Raw genomic sequence first — 22,516 nt, 5'->3', positions numbered from 1 at the left:
GTACGCCATGGCTGACGAGCGTCGAGAGCCGGAACTTCGGAAAGCCAGTCAGATGTCCGAGGTGCGAATGACAAGTTTTCAATGGGGTACCACGGCTTAGACGGCTCCAAAAGCAACTCGGGACGAATGAATGACACGCCGGAAGCACTAGATGAAACCGAGTCACGACTCCACGCCATGTACTGCTCACGGTACTTGTTACGAAGACGATCGGCACGACGGTCGCGCTCACTGAAGAGCTTCTTTAACATAGCTCTCAGTTCCTTCAAGCGTTCCTTGTCGTGGCCAACCTTTTTAGCTTCTTCAGCGAGACCTCGTTCAATACCAGCTAACGGAAGCCAGTGGAGACGCTCCCACAACGCGAACCCGAGGTCACCTTGCTTACCGCCGTCACCCCGAAGGTTCGCCCAGATCATCTTAAGATGGGTCTCAATCGGAGCACGCTTGGAGATGGGGACGCTTGGTTTGAAGTCGACAGTGTCAAAGAGGCAAGCTTGAAGAGGATAAAGCTGCCGAAGTTGCTGGTACGGGTGATCAGGATGCGAATAATCAAAGAACGCTTGGAGACCCTCCAACGTTGTACGCACGGTCACCTCACCAGCTGGTTCAGGAAGCGTTAAGCTCAAGAGTCGCTCGAAACACTTCTTGGCGCCTGCATCGGTAAGCCCATGTCCACATACGGAAGAACCCACGGTGGCAGGGTGGACGAAGCCGGCACCGTAGGGCGAGTACCAGATAACACTCGGTGAGGCAACGGCTCAACCGACGGTGCACCACCACGACGCGGCACCGAAGTATAGGTTGCCGTAATCATGCGTCCAGGTCCAGCATCGAGAGTCCAAATAGACGGACGAGGAGACACTGGAACAGGAAGAGAAGATGCTGGTGCCGGAGGACTTGCTGGTAGCGAAGGAGGCGGGCCGGCAACGATGATTGGGGAAGTCATCATCGGCGAAGGATTTGGCCGAGGTGGAGTCGGAGGACGAGCTGGGCCAAGATTACTCCAGTTCCTGTTTGAATCTTCAACATCTTCGTCATCGAGTATGCTTGAATGATCGGTGGGGGGCGGAACATCACCGCTACCACTGGGAGCATCAGGAGAGTCATCCACCGAAGGTTCATTGTCATCCACGTCATCTCCATAGTCGTCATCAGCATTCCCATCGTCATCAATCTCCATCGAAAGGCCAGGCGAAGACACGCTTGATACATCAGTCGTGGGAACAGTCGGAGCCGACTTCGAAGACGCGGAAGCTAGTGAGCAGCCTCAACAGGGGCAGACCCTGCTGTAGAAACCACTCCCGAGACTTCAACTGCCTTGGATGTCGCGGCAGACGCCGAAGCAGACTTGCCTTGTGGGACAGTCTGGTCTGACTCTTCACCTTCGTCACTCGAGCCAAACATGAGCCGCATTTCCTCGGCCTCGCGCAGAGCCTCTTCAGCAGCACGTATGTCGGCTGGAGAAGGTGAAATCGTTGAAGCTGGTGACTTGGCCACATCGTGTGGACCCTGAGGCGGCGGCGAAGGCGCATCAGGAGAGACAGGAACATCGTCGTGATCCTCAGGGTTCACGTCCTTACCCGAAGGCTCTGTAGCAGTTTCTTGAACCGAAGGGACGCTGCCTGGATCAGCAGTCCCCATGGCCACGTCACTCTGGTCGCCGCTGAGGTCGACCACTGCGGGAGTCGAGGAAGACGCTGGTGTAGGAGGTGGCGACCATGAACTTGGAGAAGACGGCACAGACTTGGACCGAGTCTTCATATGACGTCGTGGCGACTTAGCAGGAGAATGAGGACGGGGTTTCTTGCGCTTCTTCTGGGCCGCCTTCTTCCACGCCTTCGGACCGAACAGCGATGTACGAGCCGACTTGGGAGTTGAAGTATCGGCAGGTGGCGCATCACCGAGACCGGCAGCTGCCATCGAAGCACTGGCCTTGTCCGTTGGGATTGGAGCCTTGTCTTCGTCAGAGTCGTCCGGATCGTCGTCTGAATCCTCGCCACCTGGTCTAAGACGCTTATGGGACTTCCCATGGGCCACTTGGTGAGCTGCTTTGGCCAAAGCTGCCGGAAGGGCTTGAGGATTGTCCGAAGACGCGGTGGCAGACTGAATACGCCGCAGAGCGACCAACGTCTCCTGATCCAAGTCCAGCGCATCCAGGTCCAGCTCACCCGCAGTCAGACCTATCACGAAGGATTGTGAACGAACGTTAGTTGCTGAACACACGGTGGAAGGAGCTACATTAAGAGCGTACCTTCGACAGCCAGACGAAGTACCTCGGGATCCATCCCTGCCAGACTCAAGTGTGCACGGAGGGTACGATTCGCTTGGAGAAGGCGAGTGTTACGGTCTTGCTGGTTCTCGAGGACCTTGAGCGTGTCGTTATCGACATACTTGCCCTGGGCAAGCTTTACCAGAAGGAGGTGGAGCTTCCGGGTCTGCTCAGTATTCGCGCCAATAGAAGACTTGTACACTTCGCGTTCGCGAGCCAGCTTCTTCTGCAACGTGCTGATAAAAACGTCCCGAGCTTGGACCTCGCAGTGCAGACGATTCAAGTCTTCTGCGTGTCGTTCCATAGTGGCTTGAACAGTGGCGAGCATGGCGTCGTTCTTGGCGTTCGACTCGCGGAGAATCTTGACGTGGTGGTGTAAGGCTTCAATCTCAGCGTTTGCAGCCTTGAGGAACGTCTCCGCGTTCTCACGAGCCATGATGTGGGGTGCCACCGAACGCACGGCGGCAGCAGCCTCGGACTGAGCAAACCGCAACTGACGCTCTAAGTCGGCAACGCGTTGGGGTAATGCCGACAGCGCGTCAGGAACAGGTTGTATCGCAGCGAGGACCTCATCGAAACCAACAGCAGTCTCGAGACGACGCTGAGTGTGTATATCGCCGTGGAGAGGAGGCACAACGCTGATCTGCACTTGGTGACGAGCCATTGCAGTCAAGCACGGGATTATCGAGGTCATCATGTGATCGACCGATGCCTCCGTACTTTCAGCCAGCATGGCGCGCAGCGAATCTTCGGTGAGTGGTGGTGGACCACCAGCTGGGGCAGGAGGAGCAGCAGGAGCCATCTCCGCGGATTCAGCGACGACGGGGAGTGCTGCAGGAGCTACCGCAGGGAGTGAAGAGTCTGGGGCAGGAAGCGCCGAAGGACCAGTTGATGACGCCGCTGTCGGAGGAAGTGTAGCAGACTGAGGGACGTTCGAACCCTCGGCCTTGCCCTCCTGAGAAACAAGTCGAGTAATGCGAGATGATGAGCAAGGTGCCGATGATTCCAGAGAAGGATGGGCTGACGTACCTCCAGCTGTTCACGTTCGCGACGTCTACGAGGATTGAGACGCTGAAAAGCGTCGGACACGGCTCGATTCAGACGCTTGGCCATACGGTGGCGAGATGGTGAATTGAAGAATGAAGAAATGTCACAACGGGCACCAGTACCGTGGCTTCCATTGCGACAGGGGCAGTTGTGGTGTAGTGATTTCTCCGTGGTTGCGGATTATCACCCGTCGACAAAGACGTGACACCGCCCAAGTTGTTCAAGCGACGAACCCTTGGTCGGGTGATGTACGGAGACGCCAAGGTGCAAGGGACTCGACGGCGTCACCTCCGAGTTTTCAACAAGTATCGGATACGGCCTAATGTCACTGAATCCAGGCTGTTCTTATTATTAATAATGGACTGGCCGGATTCGCATTCAGCGGACCATCTACGGTACGAACCCTCAGTGGCGGTTGGGATGAGTTCGCGGAATACTCAGCGACCTTTGGAAGACACGTTCACCGTCTGGGACAGGGCGCGGACCGTTAAAGATGCTCATGCGACGGTGCAGACGACGCTTGGCATGCAAGAAGATCCATAACGGATCATTGTTCACTTGATATTTGTATACTTGATTAGGACTTCTTTTTAGGAATAGACCCGAAAGGGTAAGCTTAAATACAGAACATAATTTCCACTCAAGCACACAGAGCGACGTCCGGCTTCAAGGTAAGCGTCAGGTCAAGCTTGTTTGAGTGTGTTATGCCTGTCGGTGAACTCGAAGCTCTGTAGCGAGGCTTCATCCGGCAAGGCCAAGAGACTTTGTGTATTGGCCGATTATTATCGGGAGGTTTTACGTGACGGCTTATTGTTGCCTATTTGCACGACTGGGAGTGCTTGAATTGCCTCCCTTTTATTTCTTCCAGCCGAGTGTTGAACACTCGGTGATCTCGTAAAAGGCTTACCCGTGCCTGGTACCCTTCCGCTGTTGGGACCACGAGGATTCAAAACACCTGCTAGCTTTGCTCGTGCTAGTAGCGTGTTCTTATTTTACTGGTTGGCCTATATAAGTAGTTTACAAGGTCCAGTTTGTCCCGGTGCAAGGGCAGAACTGGGGTCTTCAGGTCCGCCCGAACGATCGTTTACTATCCTAGTAGACGTATTGTTGTGGGAACATCCTAACTACATCTGTAGCTAGAGTTCACGTGGGATTTCCAACACCACAGCCAGGTCAATTACCACCGCTCTTTCATCCGGTAGAGCACCCGCAAATCTGCCGCACACTTCGGAGCTGCCATGAACATTTCGAAAGGCCGATTTGACGTCGCCGCGTTTGAGGTTTACTCAACAAAAGGATCGTCGGTCCTTGAGCTCTTCTATCCTCCGTGCGAGCTGGTGTACGTGTTCGTACTGTAATTCTGGTAGAATACCTGGATCTGACGAGCTGTTGATCGAGTTACCAGACGGGTAGGAGAGGTCGTGAATGACTCTCGCTTCGACGTTAGGGTCTGCATCAGCTTTCGGGACACATCCAAATGGGCTAATGTGGACGTCTTGCCATGGCGCAGCGGCATCAGCGTCCACTACTAAGTACGTTCCCGCGTCTTGACCTTCGCGGACACTTCGTTTGAGCGCATTGCTGCTACGTCCGAGCGGACTTATGATTTAAAGTGAGATTACCCTTTTGGGCTGCTGTACTGGCCGAAAGTGATGCGTGGACCCCTGGTTGAATCATGCTCAGGAGTAGCGGTGGCTGGGGAAAGCCGTGGAGTAGCCACGAAAGATGTTCACTTCGAAGCGCTTTGTTCGGCCGCGGGTCCTCATCACTTTGACCTCTCCAAAATCAAATTGTGTCGCTCAGAGAAAGTCGTAGTTTGCGCACCACTTTGGAGATCCCGGATTGAAGGGGGGCATCGATGAGAAAGTTTGGCTGCGTTTGAGCTGTCCATGGTGATATCAGGGACGTGGGAAGCGGGACGCCAGCTTTCCGAAACGCAGAAGCTCTGTGTGCCAGGAGCTTTACTTCGTCCTCATGCAGGTTTGACTCAAGACGCTTTTGGACTTCTGTAACCACAGGGATACTTATTTTGAATGCAGGTGTCCGGGTACACCGCATTTTTCAGACACGACTGCTCATTTCGGAGCTGAGACCGCCATATTTCTCCACCACGTACTCTTGTACAACCGGTGCAAGAGTATCTGGGGTGAAGTGCCCCAGAAAGTCGTATGTGCAGCGGTCTGACACCTTCGAAGGACAGCCTTTTGCAGATATATACCGAAGGCACAGCTGCTTGCCGTTCAGGCGAGGAGCTGCCTGGTTCACTGCAATCGGGACTTGGCGGCTCGTAACCTGGCGATTGTTTCCACGATTGCTTCGGTACGGGGGTCGGTCTGATGTTTCTAGCTGCGGCTCGTGAAGTTTTCGCTTGCCGTGCCTCGCGACTTCATCTCGTCCTCTCGATAGTTTCAATAGCATTCCACTCAGCTCTGAGTCTTGCATGCAGAACCGACGGGGCAATTCTGAGCGCGTGGACGTGCCATGACTGATGTCAAATTCCGTAGCACGACGGTGTGCCTCCAACACGTTGCTGAACCAGAACGCGACGGCCTTCACTTCTTCAGGTGACCATGGGGCGTAGTCGTTCAGCTCTTCAGAGAAGGCTTTTGCTGTCGTAATAAGGCGTCGAGTTGGAGCATCGAAGAATTCCTCTGCATACGTTCCGAGAATACTCAGTGAATCGCACAAACTATCGTGACTTGGGTTTACTGGAAGACTGGGCAGCGACACTTTCACCGAGAAATTGCTGAGATTGACCGCGTTCGATCTTGCGTGATCGAGCTTAGCATTTAAGTTGAAACGGCGGAGGTGAAGGATGGACAATCCACATACACCAAAATCAAAGTCGTACAGTCGACTGAGCACCGCTGGGTGAGGCAGGAACTTCGTAGCATGGGACGACCTGACGTGTTCAACAAATAGTGCGGGGGACTTACCTCTGTGTTCAACAGCAGAGATCGCGTCGTGCATCGCTTGTTGGCCTTGGGACGGCCGAAAATTGTGACGGCGATCGCCGCCGTCCTCGTAGCGCGGCGTCGTGAGTACCGAGTCCGAGATGGCTTGTACTCGTGGTCGCTTACGTTCGGGGCCAAGCTGCTGGAGTTGTGACGCGTATGCTTCCAGGAGATCCGGGTAGTTTGCAAGCACCGACATGATGCGCACCGGGGCTGACGCAGCACCGCAGTCTCTTGGTGTCACGTCTGGTGACACTTGTCGTAAGCTGTCATTTTCAGTGGCATTACCGTAATCCACACCTTCCTCGTGCTCGTGTCGATCAGTGCCAGGGATTGAGAGGTCCGCTGCCTGGTCCAGTGTGTCCAGTAGGTTTGCCAGAGGGACTTGGTCGATCGTGCCGCTATTCGTGCGGGTACGTGAGGTGATTTCCTGACGTTCGTCACCTTCGGTTGGAGAGCTCGCCGGGTCAGCGCAGAAGATTTCACCAAGTCGAATCGAAGCAGGAGGAGCTTTCCCTCCATCACGGTAGTACCCATAGTTAATCACATGCTCTATAGCACGTCACGTCCGATCCTGTGCGAGGGCACCTCCAGAGAATTTTGTCTGATAACCGAGGCAGTGTTGCTGTTTGGACGATTCCATTCAATAAGTAGCGAATCGAGCGAGAAGCAGTTGTTCCATTTTGCCCGAGGAGGCGGTCGAGAATCAGCGCATGCGCGCTGCTGATCTCCGCTTGTGCGCGCCGCGTGAGTTTCGCCTTGTATAGCAAAATTGCAATGACGGGGGCAATCTCCTCTACTGTGCTTGCTGGGACGGAGGTGACTCCGGATGCCGAGCGTACCGTCGCCTCCGATCCCTTGTACTCAATCACTTGACCGTGAGTTGTTCCACCTGCTCCTTGTGAGTACCACCGCCCGCCAAAGGAGATTGCCTGCACCACCGGACGCCGGCTCCGACGCCCACACTAGACGCCGAAAGGCGGCCGATCGAGGTAGCCAGGTGTCCAGAGTTGGCTGCGCTTCCTCTTCTGAAGCTGCAAAAGTTCGTACGCGAACTCTTTCGGGCTCCGAGTCGTCACATATCTCGGCATAAGTTGGTGCCGCTAGTGAAGTGCGAGTGTCTTGAGGGACGTCCTCGGGGAAGAGTAGGATAAGTTGCGCAGGCATGGAATCCGTTCTGGGTAGAGCGATTGTTGGTTGGTACTTCGCGTTGGTCTTGCAAATTCGAAAGTGAGCAGCAGGTTTGTGTTGCTTTTCGTGGCTGCCTCTGTGGCCATACTGGTAGTTGCTGTTGAAGTTGTTGTTGAACGGCAACTTGCTGATCCCAACTTCGTTCGCAGACGGCGGCAGTCTTGAGCATCTGGAGGCTGTCCAGCTGAAAACCAGCGCAGCTAGTCTTCCGGAAAAAACGTCTTTCCATCGTTCCGCTACAAAACCACCAGTATATCCGTCCATAGCACAGGTTCCTCCTGGGCGAAAGCTTGCGATTTCATCACTTCATCTTGTCGGCGTCAGACTTCTCTAAATCGTTCTTATTCTTGTCTTTAATCGCCTCCTTCACGTCCCCCACCAACTCACTAGCATCGATCTCCACAGGGAACGCCCTCCCTGCCGATCCAACCATTGCACAGATGAGCTTCACCATCATTTCTTTTAGATCTATTTCTTTCTGTCAATTAAAACGTTTCAGCGATCTATTCCTTTCTGTCATCTTTTTAAAAAGTTTTTTTTAAGATTAATAAGTTTAATTAGATGACTGAAAGGAAGAGACCTGGAAGAAACGATGGTGAAGCACAAACTTGAAGTACCAGTTGTCGGAGCTCAACCTCACATTTTATATCGTGAGTGCTTTCTCGAGCGCATGGCATGGCGGCGCGTAAATGGTTCCTGCTCGTGGGCGAGAACGGCAAGGATCTCACCTCGGCGACTTCTGTTGTCGTGGATATTGAAGATGTTGCTGCGTTGCGGGGTGCGGTGAAGGAGAAGTTCAGAGACAGTCACCTCGCAGGGATTGCTGCGTCCGAGCTCACAGTATTCACGAACCGTGCGGAGTACGATGCGAAGCGAAGCGTGCTGCTGCCCCAGTCGTCGTCCCCAGTGACGGCGTATGGGAATAATGAAGAGAATGCGCTCATTGTGCAAGTGCCGACGCAGCGTCAAGTGGCTGTGCCGACATTATCGCAGCAATCGTTCGTTTGGAAGGAGCCAAAGCCTCTGGTCGGGACGACTGGTGCGAAATGGGATTTCCAGAATTCATTGGATCTTGGCAACCTTGCATCCGCCATAGGTTGTCATTATCAAGCTTGGAGAGATGGAAAGACGGACAAGCGAACTCATCCGCTATTCGTGTGCTTAGACGGCCCCGGGACTGGAAAGTCGAGATTGCTTGACGAATTTCCGAATATCTTGCAGCAGCAAATCTTTCAAGATGAGACGCAAGGAGATCCAGCGATGAAGCAGCTCTTGCGGAATGCCTACACATTTAAGATCACTTTTGAGAATGAAACAACCGACAATTATGGCTTGTCCGACCCCCGCAAGATGATGGGAACTCGAATGCTGTACCAACTGCAGGATTCGGTCGATTGGGCAACTTTCTGCGGGAACGCAGCCAATCAGGTGTTTCCTGCAGGAGTATTGTCAAAATTATCGACAATCACCGGAACTGATCCGAGCCAAATGTGCGTGATTCTCTGTGTCGACAGCTTGCAAAAGCTTCAGCATGAACCAGGAAGCAAGCGTTCCGAGTTTTATACGGCGTTTGCGTTGCTGTGTGGCCTCGTCAATGCCTCCAAGTGCTGGCTGATTGTGATCTGCGCGGCGACTATTACCCAGCCAGTGGACGAATTTCTGGCCGTTTCGCCACAATGGAGAGAGATGCTGCAGACGACATCATTGGAGCGCCCGAAGATCAACGGAAGAGACGTATTTGATACATTCAACGATGGCAATGAAGCTTTGACGCAGCTATTGGTGGATGACATGGGCGGGCATGGCAGAGCATTGGAAGAATTGTTCAAGGTGATGCTGCAAAACCAGGGGCAAGCTTTTGAATTCATTCCGGTGATGCACAATGTGCTGGCTGCCATTCGACAGGCGTACCCTGCGATTGTTGCCCAGATGCAGAGTATGAAGCAAGCATTTCTTGCGGTAATTTCTCGTCGGTGGGTCGATGGGAATTCGCTTTTTGGAAATCTAACGCTAGACCAAGTTATCTCGTGTGGGTTGATTCGACTCGAGGGAACTCGACTCCAATGCCCGTTCATTCTCTATATGCTGCTGGAAACGCATGATATTCCATGGAACAAACCTGCTACTTACACACCAGCAGAACGATTGGAAGACTTGAAACCTTGGCAACGTTGGGAGCATTTCAACTACAAGTTCCGAGCGTTGAAGTCGCAAGCTTTCGCCCAGGAGGAGCCTGATGGACGGATATACATCATGGGGCACGCTTTGGCGATGGATGCAATCGACGCGTTATTGAGCGGCAATTGACGGATGCGCTTGCTGGCAAGCGGATGCCAACGAAGACCAAAGGATTTCAGAAAGGAAGGTGCTCTTGCGGTAATGATCAAGGGAAGTGCTTTCTGTATCAATCTGCAGACGGGTCTCCGTCTAGAGATGCATTTCTGTGTCTGGAAGATGCGACGAAGGGCTTCTTTCACGAGGTTCATCACTGTAAGTGTGACGAAGGGAAGCTATCACTGGACGTTTTCAAGCAAGAGCGGTCGAAGGTTGCTGGTACCGACGACCTATTCATTTTGTATTGCACGAGTCAGGTGACGGCTGACCTACGTATGCTGCCAAATTCCGCGCTGGTTGATGCCACGTGCTGGGAAGCGTACTACGGCCCATTTGCTGCTCGTGCATTCTTCATCAAGTCTGTTCCGTTACCGTGCATCAACACGAGCTCCGCGGTCCAGCTGGAGCTCGTGGAGGGTGTAGACCCGGCCTACCGTGCCCGAATCGCAAAGAAGCGTCCATTTACGAGCTTGGAAGATGCTCTTGTGAGGACCAAGATTCCAGTCAAAGTCCTTAGACGATTCGATTTCAGCACGGATTCGCGCTAGCCCCATCTTGGTCATGGGTAATACTTCCTGTGAAGAGAGAATACATCTCCTCTTTCTCCGTTCTACGCATGAACCGATCGCACAAAGGGGGTGGTTGATTCTCCGCCTTCACCGCTATTGAACTATTTTTCGCTTAGCACGTCTTTGCCTAGCGCGGGTGTAATTTGGCTACGCGAACACGTAATACCTTACCTTACGTCTTTGCCGTCAGGATTATCTTACAGGACTTCTAAGTAGCTCAATGCAAGAAAAAAATGTCCTGAGTGAATTTGTCACGAAGCAAATCATTTGATGCGATGACATGCCTCATAGCATCGGGCTAGGACACTTCTTCGATCAGATATTTTTATCAATGATGAGGGAAAGGATCCCTAAATTGGAACATTCCAACTCGAATCATATGCCAAACTACAAAGACTACGGCGTCTAATGCAAGTCCCTGATGACGAAGTAGACGTGGAACTTGAGCAGAAAATTAAAGATCAAGAGTTCGCTACGTTATTGCATCGGTGACGTTCAAAGTATATCGAGTTCAAAGAAAAATACGCATACGAAAGTTTACAGTAAGGACTACGAATGCAGTGCCAGAAGCACCAATTCATTAATGCTAATATATTATCTCAAACGATTGTTTTCGACGTTGAGTACGGACGTACACCCAGTCGACAGAGCATCGACGCAACACCAAACATGGTCTTCTCGTTGAATGAGGCGTCTTGCTTAAAATCGAGCCCTGGCAGCAGCTTATTTGTTGCTAGGGTGACTAGATCCCCAGAAGCCTGTGCTATGGACGGATATACATCATGGGGCACGCTTTGGCGATGGATGCAATCGACGCGTTATTGAGCGGCAATTGACGTATGCGCTTGCTGACAAGCGGATGCCAACGAAGACCAAAGGATTTCAGAAAGGAAGGTACTCTTGCGGTAATGATCGAGGCAAGTGCATTCTGTATCAATCTGCAGACGGGTCTCCGTTTGGAGATGCATTTCTGTGTCTGGAAGATGCGACGAAGGGCTTCTTTCACGAGGTTCATCAGTGTAAATGCGACGAAGGGAAGCTATCACTGGACAATTTCAAGCAAGAGCGGTCGAAGGCTGCTGGTCCCGACGACCTATTCATCTTATATTGCACGAGTCTAGTGACGGCTGACCTACGTGTGCTGCCAAATTCCGCGTTGGTTGATGCCACGTGCTGGGAAGCGTACTACGGCCCATTTGCTGCTCGTGCATTCTTCATCAAGTCTGTTCCGTTACCGTGCATCAACACGAGCTCCGACGTCCAGCTGGAGTTCGTGGAGGGTGTAGACCCGGCCTACCGTGCCCGTATCGCAAAAAAGCGTCCATTTACGAGCTTGGAAGATGCTCTTGTGAAGACCAAGATTCCAGTCAAGGTTCTTAGACGATTCAATTTCAACACAGATTTGCGCTAGCCCTATCTTGGCCATGGCGTGATACTTCCTTTCAAGAGAAAATATATCTTCTCTTTCTCCGTTCTACGCATGAATCTATCGCACAAAGGGGGTGGTTGAACTCAATCCAAGAAAAATTTGGTCTGAGTGAATTTGTCACGAAGCAAACAATTTGCTGCGATGACATGCCTCATAACATCGCTAAGACGCTTCTTCGATCAGATTTCTTATCATTGATGACGAGCGGTTCGATTTCTTGCCCCGTCATGCTAAGCGAAAAATGGCTCAATAGTGGTGTAGGCCGTGAATACTTAGAAGTCCAATATGATTTTGACCAAATGGAAACTATATGAGGTTGGCCAAAAGGTTTTTACCTGATCACAGTAGCATGAATTCAAGCTTGTCATCAAAACGGTTAGACATCGACCAATGAGGAAGTAAGTGAACTCGAGGTATGAAAAGTATTTATCAAATTTGAATTTCTGCTTGATGCATAAACGAACCTGAATTCCCTTTGGGACATCTGTGGCATTAATAAATTTATAAACTTCGCAATAGTTATGATCTAATGCCATAGGAGCTGTACCCACGGGCGAGGGGAGTACGTCATGCATGACACGCAGGCGTCGTTTATAGCCCAGGAAATTCAGTGACTGCACAGGGTCTCAGTCGCTCTCGTGCTGCTCGGCTATAGCGTAAAGGTAGTAGACGCAACCCACCGCGTCGACTTCGGTGAGATGGCTCACTTGCCGACGACATACAATATACAGGGACATCCAGGGACAGCCACTTGGCAGCCCGGAACGACCTTCGCTTTCACGGCAAGGGGACGACGTTCCGGCTCCCGTCACGAAGAGGTGTGCCTCAGGAACGCGTCCTCTTCAGCCTCAGTGGTCGTAAGCCACTGGCCCCCGCTCTCCAAACCCACTAGCCACTTCAGACTACCGCCTCAGTACGCACCAATGCCCTTTTCGCTCTTCGACCCTCTCTGTAAGTCTTTCTCTCAGTGTTGGGTGAGGCCGGTCCCGCAGAACCGCAGAAGCTCACGCGTAAAATTAGCTACTTAATCATGCCTTCTCATGGCTAGATTGCAACCAAGGAGCCCGAAAATGCAATACTTAGATTAATACATCGATGTGAGCTGAGCAAAATTAATAATTCAATTATTTGCATTACTCCGACCCATGCTCGAGCGTACCTTGTCCACTGCACTCATGTCCCACAAGTCACGATTGTAGTTCAGAAACATTACGTCTCGGAGACATTCGCTTCCGTAGATCAGACAGCATCAGCTTAGCGAGAGAGATGAAGCGCTCACACTTGTTAGACTTTGGCGGGATGTACGCGACGTCGACGTAGTGCGCAATTGCGTTTCTTGAGCGCCGCTCTCACAATAGAACACTCCTCGGCGGCTCTTGAAGACGACCGTTCGAGATCAGGCGACCTAAATTCAGCGCAGGCTAATTTTTTCCAGCACGCCCCACGCTGTAACTTGGTGGTTCAAACGGCCTTCTATTTGGGTATGTTTTTTTATCCTATAGAAGCTTAACTATGATACGCTATTAAACGGTTCTCAATGGAGTCCGTCTTTCTGTATGGCTGAGGGTTTGCCTTTTGTTGAATTTGTTTCTCCGTCCGCTGAAGATACTCTTCGAATGCGCTTCGGTGGGTCATCCAGTTTGTATTGTCGAATATATATGTTGCATTTTGGTCCATTGCAGCCAGTTTCTTGGCTGCTGTGAATGCCGCTAGCTTCGGTTTTCTCCACTGTATCCTGAAGAATGAGGCTAGTGCACTGAGATTACGGCAGTCGTTGTAGTCGGCCTTATCTTCTGAGTCTTTTCTGAGCATGCTGGAGGCTCGTGAATTGATGGTATCAATCAATAGGATAATTCTCTGAGGCTCATCTTGACGACAAATGGCTTGTCCTGCTTGTTCGAGGACGAGTAGATCAAGATTTGAGCGGGATTGCTGGTGGTTAAATGTTTTGCTACCAGCTACATGGAGCTTCCACGCGTCTTCTCTTTCTAAATGGTATACTAGCCATCCTCCTTGGGACTCTTTTCCGGGAGGATTTCTCGCGTAGTAACGGTTTAGCCAGGTTTCCAGATGTTCCATATCCATTTCAGGGTGAACAGATATCATGATTCTATGGCATAGTTCCAGACACACACCCAATATCCGCTTTGATGGTTGCGCCTTCCATGAGCTAGACACCGCCATAATTTGGTACGTGCCAGCTCCCCAGACTAGCGCGCCCCACGCTGTTACTTGACTAGACCTTGCTCCAAATTAGGGCTGTTCACTAAAGTTGCCGTTGTTGACCGCCATAAATTAATAATTAAATTAAAAAATTAGGATTAATTTTTTTGCATATTATTTTTTCGGGTTCCCTGATTGCAATTGAGAGTTGGGCGGCCAGAACCGGCCGTCCAGTGCTCTCCTACGAAGTCTACCCTACCCTACTGACTGCTTCTACTTCGGTCCGCAGTGCCGCTCCTTAGTTATCGTGCCTTTTGCGTTGTCCGTACTTGCGTCACCTCTCCTGCGCGACCTTGTCCCTTCCGACTTCTCACACTCTGTATCCTTTTCGACTTCTAGCTGGTTCCTCCTGCCGAAGCTTGCTGTGCACGTCTGCCACCAATTGTCGACCGACTTCAACGTCACTCGCCGATCAGATCCATCGTCGCTATGTCGAGGCTCTGTGGCGCGTCACGCACTCGCCGCGCTCTTCGCCTACTCCATGAATGCAAACCTGTATAATATAAAATGAATCTGACGAATTGCTCCATATCATTAAAAATAATTTAATGTAATGGTGCAATTCATCAGATTCTTTCTTCGAGGACAATTGATAAGGCCGTTATAGAATACGGTTTTGAAACTGTCGTCAAGCCAATTGGCAAACCAGATCTAGAACCGACCACCGAACTAGTTGTAAATTCAGTTGTTAAATCCGAACCAGTTGTTGGGACCGTTGCCGAAGCAGCTATCAAACCAGCTGTGAATTGAGTTGCTGAAGCGGTCGTCGAGTCAGTTGCTGATCGAAACGTTACATATAAATTAAGCTATGTTCATCGAGGACGTCAATATGAACATTGGGTTAAGTAGTGGGTAAACGAAGCATGAGCAGCACCATAAAAATCTGACCAACACAACAGCAACAACGGTTTTCATAGTAAACTTACGGATAGCACATTACAATCTGGGAAATCACTAAATATTTTGGCAAAGCACACAGTGCAAACGAAATTGACACAGGAAACCCCATGACTAACACGACAACGAGAGCTTTGCCTGTCACTTAATCTATTCACCGCTCCCTCCAAGCGTACCCCCCCCCCTCCCGAGCCTCTACCATGCCATGCACCCACGACTGGAAGCTTCTTGCCTGTGACCTGTCCGAAGCCGATGCCAACATCCTGCTTCAGAGTATGAAGGCGTTCACAGCATCGAAAAAGCAGCTTATGCCCTGCACCTCATGCGCCTCTGCCACTCCCCATTTGATGCGGTACAGGATACGGTCGTGTCACTGCACGCAGTGCAAAGCTGTCGCACCGTTTGCAAAGTGTACCTGGCGTGGCAAAACAGTCACGTGCCAGGCGTAAAATACGGTTATGCTTTGTGAGCTCGGCAAGCACTTTTCGGTAGCCTACGATAACGCGCGCGCAGAAGGCGTTTATCCAATGCATGACTAGGGAAAACTTTACACCACGTCACATCTTACACGCCGTGGCGCGTAAATTTGAAAACCTCTTCAAGCGCTTCCAGAATTGCGCAAAGTCCAAAATGCAGCTAATCATTATCGACGGACAAAACCGGGTGGAAGTGACCGCTACGGAGAGCTGTCGTCTAGCGTAGCTGCCGCTGCGTATAGCGGACGAGAGGCTGAGCACGATGCATTCACGTTAACGTCTAGAGCAGATGGGTCCGGCAAGCCCATTGTCGGTGATGGCTCGCTTGCCCTTTTGTTGTGGGAGTTACTACAAAGTCACATCTGCGCTCTGCAGACCGAGACCCTACATCGTTCGTTCTCCACGTTGACGCGACATTTAAGCTAGCGCAAGCTAGCTATCCGGTCATCGTATGCGGGATCTCGAATGGAGCGAGAAAGTTTCACTTGGTGGCACTCTTTATTTCTTCACAATTGAAAAAACAACGCTACACGGATGCCCTAGCAGCCCTTGACACCATTTATGCCAAAGTGGTTGGCAAACGACTAAACTTCTATTACATAATGGGCGAAGCCGACAAGGCTCAGTGCAACGGCATCAAAAACATTTTTGTGCTTTTGGTGAGTACACGTTCCTTATGTGTCTTTATCACGTCGTAGCAAAGGCCTGACTTGCTCCGATGGAGCGCACATAACGGCCGCACGGTGACGTAATGGGCGTGGTGTATCGTGGTATCTATGATCTCCATTGTGCAAAAACCAAGGATATTTTTCTTTTGCTCAAAAAGCAAAAGTCCTGCCGGATTGGAAAGCACACAAGGAGCTGGACAGGCTTTGAATCGTACATGGGGAAACAATGGTTACTGGGTAATTTCAGTAACTGGCAAGTATATAGTACACCGCCCGGCTTCTCATCCACCAGCAACCCGTGCGATACCTTTAACCAAGCTTTTAAGCGTGACTACACGCAAATTCGAAAGCTGAACTTGCTGCGCTGCTTCAGCAGATGCCGTACTGCTGCAGTCATCGGTCCATGGCACCGACAAAGATTGAGGCAAGACATACATCCGACAAGCGTCTACTATCGCGCACGACGGCACTTCGACGCGGTGATTATCTTACCGAGTACGCGCTCAGCAAGAATAGTATCTAGTTCCAAGTGGTCGATTCTAACGGTAGCATTGTCCGTGTACTTGCTACACCACCGCTTCGATTCTACATCCCGTCACGAGGGTGGTCTGAAGAAGCTGCTGCCCAGTTCTCGGCGAACTACGCCAGAATAGAAATTGAAGACCAGCCGAGCTCAGCCTGGCCTGTCGAATTGGACGCGCAGTATTGTCCGTGTCGCTTCCACTTCAAAATGCGAGACTGTGTACATCTTCAATGTGCACCGCAATGCCGCAACTATGTAGACGGTGACGGCAATGGTGAATCGCAGTAGAAAACGAGGCTTGGATGTAGCTAGCAGCGACGGAGTTCCCCCAAACGGTAGGGCGTCCAAGCCATGCAAGTCATGCCCTTCATTGGGAATAGGTAGCACGCACAAATACGCACGCATTAATTAATCAATAACTATCAGCATCAACGTTGACTATAGCCACATACTTTGTACTTGCAAAACCCCTATATGTACCTGCCCCATCATCTTGTATACATCTTGTTTTATGGAGGTGGTTCCGCCAATCCGGCACGTTTTCGTGGAGCGGTGGTATGCCACCAGCTCCGGCATCCTCTCGGTAGCGGATCTCTACACACCAGCACCGGCAGTCTCGCACTATCCTCTGCAGGCGTGCCAACAGTAGCGACAGATTCGCCATTTTTCAGCAGCGTCAGCCACGTTGCCTGTTGCAGCCTTGTCATCCTTCCGTGGTGATAGACACGCCGCCAGCACCTCTAGTTTCGTCATTTCCTCTGTAGCGGCAGCCACACTTTCGACTCCGGCAGCCTCAAAGTGCCATCTGCAGCGGTAGCGTAGAAATATGCCTTGCATTCTGACAAAATTGAGCACTCATCATGTACATCATGTATTGCCGCAAGGCTTACTCGCTCTCGCTTTGATTTTCTCTCTTGTCGTCGCCATCTTCACCGCCACCCCAAAGGCGAAGCTGCTGACGTGTTTTTTGCGCTCACCAGCTCGCTGTCCGGTCAGCCTCAGCACCACACGTTTTTCCAAGCTCTCAGGAATTTCTTATCCGTTATCGAAGTCATCATGCCAGATTTTAAAGCAGGTCTTTGCGATGCCATTGTAGTGCCGTCGGATTTTATTGCAGAGCCAGCATTTGGTGTCGTCGATAGAGTAGCGCTCGCAAAAATAGGTGGTAGCGAGCGCCGTTTTGCTGTGCCGGTGCGCAAAAGCGCGCAAACCTTACACGATAGCTGACGACACTTTTGCGTGCCGATCACAGTAACCCAGTCATCCTTCTGTGCCGGTGCGTGAGTCAAACTCAACAGAGTGTGCTTGCGCTTCTGTTTTGTTGGGGGAGCGGTCACCACGACGCCAGTAACGTCTACGGCTTTGAGCTGGAGGCGTTGATCTTAGGAGAACACTGTACCAGTCTCCGTGCTTCATTGCAGGCGGAGTTGATCGTGTACGTTAGCCAGGGCCCATATAACGCTGGTAGGCACTCACGGCGGCAGGACAGGGTACCGTAATCGGACCAATTTGGTTAACGTTGCGATCAATTCTCGACTCAGGCAAACGACGCACAAGTAGTGAATTGGCTTGCGGTCCCACCAGTGGAAAGCCACCATGCTCAGAATAGCAACCGAGAGAGATAAGGTAAAGCTACCGCGCTGTATAGTACGTGGCCGGTGCTGACGCTTCCCGTGACGCGTTTGTCGTACCCAAGCCGATTGGTCATGATACCGATGACGAGCACATGCATGCCAAGTAGTTCGATAGTCAGCAGGATTGAAGAGTAGAATCGGTTAATGACAACTACGTGCCATGAATGCCTTGTATTAGAGTCAAACCCTACCTTCAAGATGCGTACAACCGCAGTAGCACCAGTCCTTGTCGTCGCATGCGTCGTAAGCAGCATCAGGATCGCTTCGTTTACCAGCGTACATTTCAAATCTAATAAGATACGACATTCACTTTAAATTATTACTCAAACTTCATAAGTTACGACATACAAATTCAGTACCTGTAGAAGTATGCAGGCCTCGAGACGGAGGTCATAAACATTTCTTTATCCATACCGATGTGGTTTGTCGGGCATGAACATCCGCGTCGTGGGTCGCCTGGAGGTTGTCGGTAGCACGCCTTCGTCAAAAGAGAAAACTGAAGGAAGAGTCCAACCAGCGCGGAAGCACTGCTGAGGCCTCTCGAGAACAGGGTGGAGGCTCCACAACTTGTCCCGGGAATGGTCACTTTCGCTATCAACGAAGGGTAGATACCTCAGGATGTCTTAGCACCGGTTCCGGCTCATAAAGCGACCCAAACTTGCAACAGGTATATCAACATCTTCTGCCATTGTCCAGTGTGCAGCACACCGTCGCCGCTGGGGACACAACATCCATGCAATTAGCAAGCCGATCACGTGAAGAAGCGCGCAAGTTTGATACCCGGGCTTAGCCTTCAATCTGCGACGGATCTTCTTTAGCGTTTTGCGCCATCGATCAGACCGTCTTCCTCGTATTCGTAGCGTACGTCCAGGGACTTGTTGCAAATCATACCTATTGGTCTCAGTGTTTATCCGCACCCACAGTAATGTTTGTTATGAAATAGAACAGCGAAAGAAGAGGGGGGTGGCATACACCACGTAGGGCCGCCGACCGGTCTTGCTTCCTCGATAACCAATCCTGGATATTTTCGCACACCGGTCACGAACTCAGATAACAACGAGCCCCACTCTGTAGCACGTAGTGCCGCCTTTTGCTGCTGTACAACTTGTATATTAAGTGAGACGTTGCCGATCTGAAGTGACTGAACATAAGCTTCATCCATCTCAACAGTATCTTCATCTGATATGCCATCGTCATGGTCATCATTTACGGCCTCAGCGAAGCTTGCCTTTGTCGTCGTTGTTCTTCTTGACGTCGTCATCACTCGATCATGCGCTGAACCTTTCATACGTGTGCGTGCTCTCCGTGTCAGGTATAAAATTGACGTCCCTCTTCAGCTCATGATGCGGACGTAGCACTCGGTCTGGTGTAGGAACAGGTCGCTGGTCGACTCGTGTGTCACTTTCAAAGCCGGATGCCTCTGATAGCAGTTACAGGTCTGCTGCGGCGTCGTGGTGCCGCTCCATCTAACGTGGTGTCAAATGGATGACCCTCGTGACTGCTGCCTGCGACAGCTCTACTTCGGAATCGCTTGACGATCTGAACAATTTATTCATCGATTTTAGCGCCCGGACGGCGTCCGTGAGCAGCTCCGTGTCGTCCTCCGCAAGTACCACGTCGTCAACAGTCTCCATACGATCTTCACGGACAATATCGTCAGCTGAAGCCAGACGATCAGCGGTCTCCACAACGTCTTGCACGACTTCTACTCGAGCGGTCTCTTCAGTACGCGTATTCTCGATCAAAGGAGAACTTGGCGTCACGGCTTTCTGATTTCCAGTGCTTTCCCTGTCCCCGCTATCAACTTCTCCCACTGGTGCGAGGGGACCAAATTGGCTGTGCGACGCACTCTGATTGGTCAAAACATTGTAGCCATAGATGTAGCCATGGGAAGAGCCCCATAAGTCATCGACCCAAATAATTCATAAATGTATTCACCGTTTTCACGAATGCCTGTTTCGTATTTTGCGAAAGACTTCATGTTTCCGCGCGACTGCACTTTTGCGGGCGACCACACAGTTGAGGACGACTGCACAATTGAGGAAGATACTTTGTCAGGCACGGGCCACGCATACAAATAGCAAGTTTCATTTCATATTTTCCCTTTGCGGAGTGCAAGCGACTGCAATGGACCTGCCCGAAACTAGTCGCCTGTACGGTGCGGCCATCGCTGCAGCCAAATTTGCTGATCAACGACTCGAGTCTCGCACGCGGGTCGACTATACCGGCAGCCTTCGTCGATTCACCGCTTTTTGCATAACTGAAGGATACCCAGACCCGATGAAACAGCGATTTGTTCAGCTCCCAGGTGTACTAGCAGCGTACATAAATCAGCTCGCGACGGCGAGCAAGAGTCAGTGGCCTGCTGAGAAGCTACGGGCCGCGATTAGCTGGCATTACGCGAAGCCGGAAATGCTTTCAGGTGGACACCCGCACGATCGCTGGGTTATTGAAACTCAAGCAGATGGCTCGATTGTGCCACGCGGAAACCCCGCCCGATCCGCAGCAATTACGCAAATCCTCGCAGGCCTAAGTAAAGCAAAAAAGCGTGAACGAACTCCTAAGCGCGCGTCACCTATGTCGCTCGCAATGCTAACGCGAGTGATCACTTTCCTTGAAACTGATTCGGACATCAATGAGACGATGCGCTTGTGGTTTTCTGCCGTGTGCTCGCTTGCCTTTTACGGGATGTGTCGAATAAATGAGGTGCTGCTCATGAAGAAAGGAGATATACAGCTCGGACTTTGGCGCAAGTCGCGCAAGAACGACAAGGAGATCGAATTTGGATGTTTCACAATACGCGACCGAAAAACGGACCATAATCCACTGGCAAGTCGCACATACTCTTTGCATCACCTCCCTAAGGATGAGCAAGCCACCGAGGCTTTGGCGTACCTGGAGAGATGGTTTAAATATGCATGTACGCGGTTAAACCACAAGAGGGACAGTGGTGACTACGCGTTCCCAGCACTGACAAAGGTTCCCCGCGGCGGTGCTAAACGTCCGAAGAACTCTCTCGCTAGCGCTAGTCCTAATGGGACATTTGGGAATGTTGGCGCTAAATGGGGCACTCCAATGTCGGACAGTAACTTCACTCAGATTATCAACATTGTCGCCAATGCAGCTGGAATCAGCAAGAATGTCCTTGGGGATGACATCTGGTTTACATCACATTGCTTTAGGCGAGGCGGAGCTCAGTACAGATTTATGTTCGCTCCTGAACAAAGCCGTTGGTCTTTGAAGCTGGTGAAGTGGTGGGCAGGATGGACGCCAAGTGAAAAGGCTGAGACCGTAACACGATATCTACTAGACGACGTTCTAGATCGCGAGGAAAACCAACTTGGGGATTTGTTGGCCCCTGATGCGACTATACCTACCAATGGGTCCCTGGTAAGCCTTCACGACTTCGACTACAGCTGCGCTCAACCTAGCAACAGTTTTATTTTGGATGAGGCTGGTGATGTGCCAAAGGAGTCTGCTCCCTCCCTTTTGGATTCAATCGTAGGAGACATCAAAACTGCAATTATAGCGGAACTTCGCGATATGATGAAATCTATTAGCTCGAGCCAGAGCTCGGCTCAACGAACGGAAAATGACGAAGGCGGCGGCATCGTGGAACCTGAATCGGCTCATATTGCAAATGACTCTGCGAACTTGGTGTCGGAGCTACCAGACGCTAAAGGGTGGCGAGACTATGCTAACCAGTACTGGCATGCTAATGCGGCATGCCACCAGTTCAGAGCTGGCGTTGACATGCTTCCACATGAACGCAAGTTACGTCGATCACGTCTTTCTTGAATGAAGATCATTGCTGAATATGTCCAAGAAAAGCACGCCGGCGACCAGGACCAATTCGAGGCGGCCTTTGCACTTTGCATTCATGGTGACCTAGCCGTTAACCAAAATTCTTGCAGAGATTAGAAAACGTAAGCGAGCGTAAACATCGTCCTCAAAAGTGCAGTCGCTCGGTTATGTGCAGTTGTCCTCAAAAGTGCAGTCGTCCTTAATAGTGTAGTCGTCCTCAATAGTGTAGTCGTCCTCAATAGTGTAGTCGTCCTCAATAGTGCGATTGTAAATACACTACAATAAAGTAATAATGATAAATGCTTCAAGGCTAACCAACACGCATAAAACTCAAAATTACCTAAAACATATGCTTTATGTAGTCATGCCTTGCCGTGCATATTGCCTACTCTGATGACTCTGCTGAAACACTGGCACTAGGTTGGTATTCTTCGTCAGCTAAATCGTTTGGGTTGTCACTCAGATAGTCATCACCGAAGTATATACTGTCGACTGGAA

The 22,516-nt window shown here is 51.1% G+C and overlaps 1 protein-coding gene and 1 pseudogene across 1 annotated transcript; both read left to right on the top strand.

Annotated features, from left to right (window-relative positions):
* Positions 1 to 8,136: 8,136 nt before the first annotated feature.
* PITG_04961 lies at positions 8,137 to 13,051 on the top strand (annotated as a pseudogene; the record flags this gene model as incomplete).
* A 7,575-nt stretch (positions 13,052 to 20,626) lies between these two features.
* PITG_04960 (uncharacterized protein) lies at positions 20,627 to 22,016 on the top strand (the record flags this gene model as incomplete). The annotated part of the gene is made up of 3 exons (XM_002905607.1): positions 20,627 to 21,120; positions 21,163 to 21,597; positions 21,881 to 22,016. 3 exons carry the CDS (start codon positions 20,627 to 20,629, stop codon positions 22,014 to 22,016), a joined length of 1,065 nt encoding a protein of 354 aa, XP_002905653.1.
* Positions 22,017 to 22,516: the final 500 nt, after the last annotated feature.

The sequence above is a fragment of the Phytophthora infestans genome, genomic scaffold, assembly GCF_000142945.1.
Source record: "Phytophthora infestans T30-4 supercont1.6 genomic scaffold, whole genome shotgun sequence".
Lineage (NCBI taxonomy): Eukaryota > Oomycota > Peronosporomycetes > Peronosporales > Peronosporaceae > Phytophthora > Phytophthora infestans.
Note: the sequence above shows the minus strand (reverse complement) of the source record. Positions and strands in the feature narration are given on the sequence as shown.